The sequence below is a fragment of the Plectropomus leopardus genome, chromosome 8 (assembly GCF_026936395.1).
Source record: "Plectropomus leopardus strain MGB_pleo_1.0 chromosome 8, ASM2693639v1, whole genome shotgun sequence".
Lineage (NCBI taxonomy): Eukaryota > Metazoa > Chordata > Actinopteri > Perciformes > Serranidae > Plectropomus > Plectropomus leopardus.
In genome coordinates, this window is record NC_142183.1 from 33,937,225 (window position 1) to 33,947,897 (window position 10,673).

The window sequence follows — 10,673 nt, forward strand, 5'->3', positions numbered from 1 at the left end:
CTGTCATGTCATCCTGATCATGAGCAATGTAGGTGAAGCTAAGGATGCAAGTGTCACAGTGTGCGCTGTGGCAACTGGTTTTGTGTTTGTTTTTCCCCGTGTTTTTCTCCTACCTGTTCTCCCTCTCCCTTTTCCTCTTCACCTTCTCCAACCTTGTGTGTGTGTTCTGTGGGCATGACCATTCTGCTGCAGCAGGGAGACATACCTGATCTTCATTAACTCATCTGCCAGATACCTAAGCCTGCGCTTCCCACTACTCCTGTGCCAGATTGTTCCGTCGACTCCGGTGACTCTCAGTGGCTCACAGTTTGTATGCTCTCGTTTTTGCCTCTTGTGAATTGTTTGTTGAAGCTGGCTGAAACCGCCCTTTTGTCTTGACCAAGTGTAGTTCTTTTCTGCGTCTCCCGGCTTACCTACCCCTCTGCTATCAGCCTTCAGTCATCTGTGTGCACTTTTGCCTCATGAGTAAACTCAAGCGGACCAGTCCACCCAGCCTGTTCATTCTCCTCGCCTCACCTGCCTGCCCTTGTCTTTGCCTCATGATGCCCAGTGTTCAAAAATCTTTTTACTTAAACAAAAAACAGCTCATTTGCCTCTGCTTTTGGGTCCGCCAACAAAACACCCTTACCAGCAAGACCCTAAAAAATTATCTCGCTGGTGGTAAGAGTGGGGGAAAATATTAGAAATTAATTGTATCTCTTTGTTCTCCTTTGTAGGAATGGACATAACTTTTATTATTGTGGAAAAAACAACCTGCAACTCTTGCATTGAAGTCTTATTTTACTATGTTTAATGAATCCTTGTTGTCATCATTAATTTGACATTTATCACCTTTATATTGCAGTATGGCTAAACACAGTACAGAAAAGTAAGACTTCACCTACAAGATCATCATCGGTATATCAATTACTTACCCATCTCACCTTGAATTCCTGAGGAAATCTTTGAAAACTTTGCCTTTACAGTAAAAGAAGAATACAAAATTAGACAAAATTCTAGATTAAGTGAAGTGAAGTGTAGTGTAGAAGGGGACCATGTGTAACAACAGCAAAATTAAATAAGACCACCCTTTACAAACTCTCACAGAACTTTCATCAATTGTACATGTTTTGTCTGTGCCTGTACCAAATTTCATTTCATTCAATCTGAAGACTAAAGCCCTATTTGCATGGGACTAGTCTTACCAGGGGACCTCATGTAATGTAGAACACAGGATAAGCGATGTCTGTATTTTACTTGAATTTACCAACAGAAACAAACAAACAAACAAAAAAACGAAACAAAAGAACCCCAAATCACCAGCAAATCACAAAGATGCTAATTCACACAGGACTACTATTATCCCATGACCTCTGTGTTTTCTGAAGTATGGTATGAAATTTGCACTGGAATTTTTATTTAACAAATTATGAACATGACTGATTTGCACAGGATTAAAATCACAGATGTCCTAAGTAAATATTACAAATTTCTGGAAGTCCCATGTAATTCTAGTCCCGTGAAACCAATTCCCAGTGTCAAGAAAACAATACATTTCTCATAACTCAAGTCTTTCACATAATTTATTTTTGTTTTAAATAGTATATGCATACAATTTGAAAATTTCAAAATCTAAATAAAAGCAAAAAAAATTCTATCAGCTTTGAAAATACTAAAAAATAGAAATGCTCAGTTGTTCGTTGTTATATTATTGTATTTATATAGTAAATATTTAGATTTATTTTCTCATCTTTTTGAGAGTAATTTCCTTTCAGAACATGGCAATTCCATTATAAAATGCCCCTTCATTAATGTAAAAAAGAATACTAACTTTCTAGTTACCAACATCAGACAGGTGACATCAGAGCATGGTCATCCTTCCCTTGAAATTCTTACCCTAACCTTAACCAATCCCACCATTGAAGGCAATGAGTACTAGCCAGTCGTTGGGAAAATAGGGTAAGTAATTCCTAGGATTTGTAAATTTGTCTCCAGGAATGCTGCTTTGCCTTGCAGCCAATTTTCCCAGTGGCCACTTGTGGTATTGCAGCAAAAAGCATTTTCTCCATATGCCAACATTGGAGAGACAGCTGTAAAACTGTCGACAGCACACCTCGAACTTTGAAGGAGGTCAATTATGAGTCTTTCTTATATGCATTTTTGATCCATGGTGGTTTTGGTTTATTGACGTATGTCCGACTCCACCAAGATGGACTGTAATATAACCCCTTTCAGCTGATTGCTACTGGACCTTCTTCAGGTTGACCCATTGCGTCACATACCAAACAAGTTAGCAAGCTGCAACAGGTTGCATGTGGAATGATGAAAATATGAATAACTTTTTAGTGCTGAACATTTAGTGCATACTCTGCATTTTACTTAGTACCTTTGTCTTGTTTTGTTTCTTTCTCTTCTTCTTTGCCTTTTTACCCCCTTCTTTTCCTCTACAAAGTCATGCAGTTCAACTTACAGTTCAAACCCCAGCATGGCGACAAGGAGCATGTGCAGAACGTCTAGGCCACTTCAAGTTTGCTTGAGGCGTGCACATGACAGGGTAGCTTGATTCTCAACCACATTATCCAGATGTGTTTGTCCAACTTTGAGAAATTAAACTTAGTACGATTTCAGTCAGTCTAACATGTTAACCTGTATTTTAAAAGTCCATCTTTAGGTAGATTAACTGAATAACAGACCCTTTTCTTGGTACCTTTTGATTTCTTCCCTTATTCTTTGTCTTCTGCTTTTCTCGCCTTACTTCTAATAATTTATGCTGTTCGACTTCTGAGTGAAAGCTGGGCATGGGGACTATGGAGCGTGAGCAAAATGTCTAAGCCAGTTCAGGTCCTGTTGAGGCATATACATGACAGGGTAGCTCAATTCTCAACCACATTGCCTTGGTGTATTAGTTGGATTTTGAGAAATTTGATTTCAGTCAGACTAACACAATAATTCGACTTTCTCGAACATCATGTAAACGTACTGACTATTAACCTCAATTCAAAACCTGATTTTGACCCTGGCTGTTTTAATCTAGCACCTGCAGAGACTGTCAATATATTCTGGAATAGTTAAAAAAAAAACATTGGAAGTTGTGGAGGAAGACTGATGTTGTATTTTCTTTATCTGCTGCAGATTTTTTTTTAAAGTCCAATTTTATTAATAACAATGTTAACACCGATACTGGATTTGTTCTACAAGTGTTTCCATTGGAGTCTTCATCCACGTCCATATTGATGCCACATTACTGTTCTTTGGTTGGTGCATAATAGTGACTGGGCAAACACATTTCAAATTTCAGCATATTACCACTATGTGTTGTGTAAATTATAGAAGAAGAGTAGTCCAGCAGTATGATCTGACCAAACAGTGGCTTTGACTCTGTTCTGTCCTGCAGGGAGTTTGATTTCAAACTTCATACCCTGGGAAGGAAGTGTGTCATGGTCATAGCCGGTGTGACCCGGTTGCCTCTCTTGGTTTTGCCGGTCTTGCTGAGTCCAATGTACATGCCAGGGTGGGCAGCCGATTCATAGGCATTATAGTTATTGGCCAGGAGATTCTCCTTGAACTTGCATTCCTCATTGTAGTGGCCCTGAGGAGAGGAAGAGGAGGAAGCTGAGTAGAACCACAAAAAGGCATTCACCAAGTCCATGTTAATCATTGGTTTAGCTGACAGATTGGTAGACAGATAGATAGACAGAGTTTGTTTGTTGTGTTTTTTTTTTGTTTTTTTTGAAACTTTTTTCTTTTCTTTTGTTTTTGCTTTATTTTAGGATAAGTTTCTTGGAACTCAGAACTTGTAACTTCTTTTCATGTTTTTGCTATAAATCGAGAAATCTGCTCAGGTTTCAAAGTGTTAAGGCCAGCATTCTCCAGAAAACATATAAACTATTTAATTGTATTCACCTCTATAAGACAGAATTATAATTTTTTGATTTCAACTCAGAGTTAAATTGTCAAATTTTGCAATCTGAGCTTCAGCTTCATACTGAATTTCATCACAAACAGACCCCAGTCAGCTTAGATTGTTGGTCTCACCTCCTCCACTATGGCGTCTAACAGTGGAATCCCCCAGGGCTGTGTGCTCTGCCCCCTCTTCATCACACTGTACACCCACAACTACAGCCTGGGACATGTTATGACACCACCACCGCCCAGATTACAAACAGTGATGAGACTTTATATCAGGAAGAAATCAACAGTCTTGCAGGGTGGTGCTCAGAGAACAACCTACTGCTTACAATTAGCAAAATCAAGGATCACTGATTTTTGGAAAAAGGAGGCAAGACCCCTATATGCATCAGTGGAGCTAAGGTGGAGCAGGTGAAAAGTTGTAGGTACCTCAAAACACTTTGAAATCTGGATCAACATCAGTTCTGTTTTGATGAGCAAAGTGGTTTGATTTCTCTGGCACCATGGGAATAAGAGCAATTTGGCATGAACTGTCTGGCAAATGGCAAAGAAAATTTTAAAAAAACGGGACAAGGAAATACATTTCTCGTCAATTTTGGATCATTTACATTTGATTTTGAGTGCATTTATTAGATTGACATACACTTTTAAAACTCTTGGCAAATTTGCCACACAATGCCTACTAGTCCCCACAAGAAGGACACTTTACTGTTATTTTCACAACATCTGTTTTGAATACTAAATGTTTATAAATGCATTTGCACTGTTAAATTTACAGTTTTTTTCCTTGCTAATCCTAGACTATTGTTTCATTCATCTTAGACTATTGCTTTATTTCACTGTATTTAATTATTGTTTCTACTTGTTTTCATGTTTTCACTTCATGTTTTGGAATGACAGTAAACCTTTTTGAATCTTGAATAATATTGTAGTAAATTTAGCCAGCAAGACAAATAATATTCTAGTTGTTAAAATTAGTTCATTTTTCTTTTCTTCACATTTTGAATGTTTCAGTCTTCTTATTAAAACCAAATAAGTTTGTGTCTCCTAATATATATATATATATATATATATATATATATATATATATATATATATATATTTGTATATATATATAGTTGTATATATACTGTATATGCCTTCATGTCCTATGGAGAACCATTAGTCCTGTATCTGCATCATGAGATGCTGCAAAATATCCTGGCTGTATGGAAAAATCTAATCCAGGTTAGGTTCGGTCCTCGTGTCATCATCATTACAGATACATAATCCCCTCTTTAAATACTACATCCCAATATAAGAAAAAAAAAAACCTCCTCCAGACCTCCCTCACAGAGGTCTGTGGGCAGCTGCAGCCAAAGGTCAAATTAGCTTCCTCCACCCCAACACATCACCAACCTGTGTCCTGCTGGGAGATGAGCAACTGCATGACTAACTGTTGGATGACTAACTGGTGTTTAGGTTAAAGCTGAGTTAGCCTCAGTCAGCATTCACAACAATATTAAGTGGAGCTGATTTCTCCAATGTTTGGGCGCTCGCCACCAAATCAAACATTACACCTATAGCTCAGGGCCAGAGGAGAGCGACCTACTGTTAACTGACACGGGATCAAATCTGACAGATGCACCTCACACAGTTGCGTCATCTGGATATTAATAGCTGCTGTGTTCATCATATAAGGTTTCCATTACTGAATGTTGTGTTTTAATATCACCGGTTTATATCACCATATCTGCTTTTTGGAGAGGAAGAGACACTGCATAATTCAGCTTCTGGTGAGAACTTCCTGAATGGATCTTAACCCTTTGAAATCTGGATTGATGTCACTTCTTTTGTGCCACATTCAAATGTCTTTCAGAGGTATTTAAATCTCTGAAACCTGAGCAAATTGATTTGATTTTTTTCAAAAACATGGGGAAAAAGGCAACTAGCAACTATGTAAGAAATGTTCTGCAAACTGCAAGACACTAGTAGATTTTAAATTAAAAAAAAGACTAGGGAAAAATGACAAACTTAAAAAATAAAAATAAAAAAATAAATAATAAAAAGTAAAAAACTTATGGTTTTATTGTATGAAGCACTGTGTGTTAGAGTTTTGCTTGTGTGAAAAGTGCTATACAAGTAGTATCACTAGTATCAGTATACTGGACATGGAAAAAGTCTGTGCAAAAATGCTGACTGCTCCAACTCAGTTCACACATCTTGGTACTGATGAAAACTTACCGAGCCATAGAGTTTCCCCTTGTTGCTCATGGCAACGAAGAGGCCGCTTCTCACTCCAAACAAAGTCACCACTCCTCGCTCCACTGGGGAAATTTCTAGAAGGCCTGGGATGAAATATAGCAATGATGAGCAGCAGAAAGAGGCCCAAAAAATAAAAAAATGAATAAAAACATTGCTAATGAAAAAGTTATGATGAATTATGATTTTAACAACCCATACATGAATCATTGCTCCTAATGGTCCAAACATTCATAACTCTACTTACTCAAGTCGTACTATAGAAATGTTAATTTTAAATGTATACCTAAATAGGTGGTTTGACCAATACCACATTTATTTTCCCACATTGCATGGACTGCAACAGTGAAAGGCAAAAATACTCACTGTATCTGTTTTCATTGTGCACGCCTGTGACCTTCCCGTCTGGCAGGACCTGAATGTGGAAGCCAATGCCCACATTACAGTACAGCCTTCTCAGTCTCTTTATCCCCAGCAGGTACTCTCCATCTCTTGCTGACGCCTCCCTCTTGTCCCAGGAGCTGCCGCTGGCCTGCATCAATGAGCCGGCACTCTGTACGCTGTGTCTCTTACTGCTGATGACTGGGAGAGGAGCACAGGAGCTGCACAGGAGGAACCCATACAGGAGCAGAGGGAGCCTGGACATTGACGATAACATCCTCTGCTCACCAGTCCCAGAAATCATAGATATACAGCTATTGTGTATTAAAATGAAAGGTTCTCTTCCTATGAGCACAGCTGGTCATAAAATCTTTCCAGCTTGAGTCCTAAAGAGAATAACCATGAAGAAAATTCTTCGAAACCCCAGAGAAAAGTTTCACTCTGCATATTTAGACTTCTCTTCAGACCGAACCCGTGAGGGGTCCACTTTGCTGTAGATTTGTCTCCAGTTTCCTCCTCAGGTAGATCCAGCAGAGACGCGGCAGACTTATATGTGCCCCATATGACATCACGCACCACCTGCTGTCGTGTTTGTCTGTGAGTCACAGATGCTGTAGAAGCACACAAACTGAGAAACACACAAAACACATAGTGACAGAAAACAAAGACAAACACGCAAGTACACAGAAGCATAGAATGGTAAATAAATAAATTCATATAAAGCATGTAGGTGGTACATTATATCTATACATCTATATCATAGACCATATATAAAGATAAACAATGCATCTCCCCCACCTCAAAAATAAAGGCAAAATATTGTAAATACGCTTGCTGCCATCTTGCACTGGTGATGGGAATAAAATTATCACAAACTTTGACATCTTATTGTTATGTTTTTGCACATTGAAGTGAACTTGGTAAATAAGCCACCTCAATAAAACTGAACATGCATTTGACAATGTAGGAGACATATTTCATTATCTGGGGTGGCAGTTGCTCAGTCCATAGGGACTTGGGCCGGGAACAGGAGAGTTAGACCACGTATGGAATGTGGACTCATAGCTGGAGAGGTGCCAGCTCACCTACTGAGGTGCCCTTGAGCAAGACACTGAACCCCAAACTTCTCGAGGCAGCCCCCTCGTTCTGAAATCTTTCCACTCAACGCATGTGTATTGTTCCTGTTTGTGCAAGTGTCTGTGACATGTAAATGACAACAGAATGAAAAGATTGAATTTCCGCTCAAGGATTAATAAAATATGTCAGCTGGGATCTGAAAAGGTCACAGGTCTGACTTGGACAACAGGGTAAGCTTCATGCACTACATTGCAGAAGCTGGTTGGATGTACTGCCAAATGAACAGACAAGACTTTGGGGTTGGCTTATGGTGGTGAAATGAACATCTAGTTCATGGGCAGCCAACATGTTCTCATCCCAAGTCGTCACTTGTTGAATCTCTGTGCTGGACTTCCACGCATACATTATACACTTTAAATATCATGCTGCATCTGTTATTTATGGGATGCTGCTACTGTGATGTCACATGTTGGGATGATGCTGCATGTGTTTAGTTTGTTATGTTTAGGCAAGAAAAGCACATGGCAACTAACAATGGGACATCAACAAACACACATGCTGGCATGGATGGTTAGGATTAGGAGAAGGAGGCACTTAATAAGGTGTAGAAAAAAAACATCACATTCAAGTTGGTTTTGTGGGACCCACTGCCCACCCTTCCTGCCCACCATATAAATGCCATTACTGGCAGTGTTTTAATCTGATGCCATGCTGCTGCGTTTCATGTGCACACGACAGGTTCCAGTGTTCTCACCTGACACTGACCACGTGGACATGGCAAGTGCTGTCTGGCCGTCCACCCAGGGTATAATAACACCATGACCAGTTCTGCTGGGCTGTGTTTTCAGCTGACGCCGGCCAGCGGTGTTCCATGTGCATGCAAAAAGTGCCTTTTGGTGCTGTGCTCTCATGCCAAAAAACTGACAAAGCTGCTATATAATGCGAGTTTTAAATGTCCTGCTAACTCTGGCATATTTACATTTGTATTCTATACTAAGTTCATTAACATGCTCTGTCCCTTTCAGATAAACGTTCAGTAAATAAATAGGACTGGCTGGGGCAACAGCTCTGGTGGACATGCTAATCGCATGCTCCTTCAAAATTTGCAACATCTGTGACATTGTGCTGTGTAATCAAACTGCACATTTTAAAGTGGCCTTTTATTGTGATCATGCCGTGAAGTAATGCTGCTGTTCAGTCAGCATCTTGGTGTGCCACCTCTGTCAGGTGGAATAGGGGAAGTGCCCACTGAATGGATTTTAACAAATTTGTGACCAAAATTTCTAACTAAAGTCTAATTGAGTGCATGGAAAATGTCTGAGCAAAAACAAAATGTTGCATTTACATTTTTGGTCAGTTTATGTTGGTATTTCCCTGACCTTAAATGCACAGGCTGTTCAGTTGGGATTTTAATGGCCTGGGAGGCACACAATGCAGCCGTTTGAATAAGGATGATTAGATAGCAGTGTCATGTATACATCTGAGGTCTGCTTTTAATGCCTAGAAGATGATGAGTTTATATTCCAGCGGTTATAGGCTACTGAAGTGTTAGAGACAATGTTTAACATTCATATTATATCTGTAATACAGTTTACATTCCAGTTGAAGGCTGGAGCTGTTTGCTCTGCTGCTGCTGGGCAACATACAAGTAGTTCAAGCATAAGATACATTGTAAACAACAATGTGATTCATACCAACAAATGTTGGCCTATCTTGTCTGCACATACGCACATGAATGCAACAGCAGCGGAGGGTTGATATCATGTGACATGTGGTGCGTCAGAGCACGGCTCATGTAGGGCTCTGAGAAGGAGAAACAGGGGCGATGGTAGATCATGTGTGTGCACATGTGAAGGACTCATTCCCCCCACTGGGAGAAAACCCCATAGTAGCTGTGACGTGGGCGACCATTTATCAACATTTGCTCTGACATCAGACCTCGTCAACAGAGTTTCCCCCAAGCAATGAGGGAGAGACTGTAACTTCCCTCTGTTAAAATAATAAAAAAATCTGTTTAAATAACTTTTGTTTTACAAAACTTGTCCACACAGGAACAAAAGGGCCATTCCAAACAGGCATGTCAGGCCAGTGGGTGGCAATAAAGTCTACACCAATGATACGTCGAATACCAAGGAAGAACATTCTGAGCATGTGTTGCGTGCTTTATTCTTATTTTCATTTCTACAACTGCATATACTGCCGTGGATGGTAAGGATTAAGAGGGCACATGGAAGACAGATCAAACACTACAAACAATAACAGACCATGGCACTCAACTGATACAATAAAACATTACATGAATGATTTAGGTCTTGGCAATTGTTGGTGATCCAGGAACCTCACAAATAGAGAATGTTCATATTACTCATTCTCTCATAAAAGCTTTTCAAGAATAGATTATTTCTTCATCAGTAACTCCAAAATCAACAACACAGAAATACATCCAGTCATTATCTCAGATCATGGTGCAGGTGGTGGTTCAACACCTCACTCCTAACAAGCACTCCAAACAGCACAAAACCACCACAAAAACACTGGGAAAAGGATCTAGCTGTTATCACTGATATCGATTACTGGAAGCAAATCTGCAGCAATACCTTTACAATGACATCAAACCCAAAAATACAGCTTATTCAGTACAAAATCTTACACAGAACATTTTTAAATTACATTTTATTACATTTTTACATTTTATTTATTTATTTTTTTTAATTCTCTCTTTCTTCTTTCTTTTTCTTCTTCACTTCATTAGTTGTAGTTGTTAATTTAGTTATTTGTTTCATTGATATTGTTAAGATGACAACTTTTTCTGCCTGCTGTTGTTTTTGTTGCTCTTCATATTTTTGTTGTTGTTGTTACTATTATTTTATTACCTCATTAATATTATTATTGGTATTATTATTATTATTACTCTATCATATATAGCAACATTTATACTATTATTGTTATTATCAGGCTATTTATGTCTCACCCTTCTGTCCCATGTAGTTATTTCATGCTCAGGCATCTCCTGCTAATCCTTCATATACTTCTGCTTAGTTTACTCTTTCTTTTTCTTTTTCTTATTTTTTATTCACTATATTTTT

The 10,673-nt window shown here is 38.9% G+C and overlaps 1 protein-coding gene across 1 annotated transcript; it reads right to left on the reverse strand.

The window, feature by feature from the left end:
- Positions 1–3,103: 3,103 nt before the first annotated feature.
- On the reverse strand, positions 3,104–6,896 carry LOC121948422 (fibroblast growth factor 4-like). The gene is made up of 3 exons (XM_088080654.1): positions 6,496–6,896; positions 6,112–6,215; positions 3,104–3,568 (listed from the first exon to the last, which is right to left on the reverse strand). Exons 1-3 carry the CDS (start codon positions 6,812–6,814, stop codon positions 3,392–3,394), a joined length of 600 nt encoding a protein of 199 aa, XP_087936780.1. The 5' UTR covers positions 6,815–6,896; the 3' UTR covers positions 3,104–3,391.
- Positions 6,897–10,673: the final 3,777 nt, after the last annotated feature.

What these genes read in the sequence shown, in the direction of transcription:
- LOC121948422 (XM_088080654.1), bottom strand. Translation starts at nt 6,814, where the DNA reads ATGATTTCTGGGACTGGTGAGCAGAGGATGTTATCGTCAATGTCCAGG. An exon ending in GCACAATGAAAACAGATACA is followed by an intron (nt 6,216 to 6,495) that starts GTGAGTATTTTT and finishes ATTTCATCCCAG; the next exon opens with GCCTTCTAGAAATTTCCCCA. An exon ending in AGGGGAAACTCTATGGCTCG is followed by an intron (nt 3,569 to 6,111) that starts GTAAGTTTTCAT and finishes TCCTCTCCTCAG; the next exon opens with GGCCACTACAATGAGGAATG.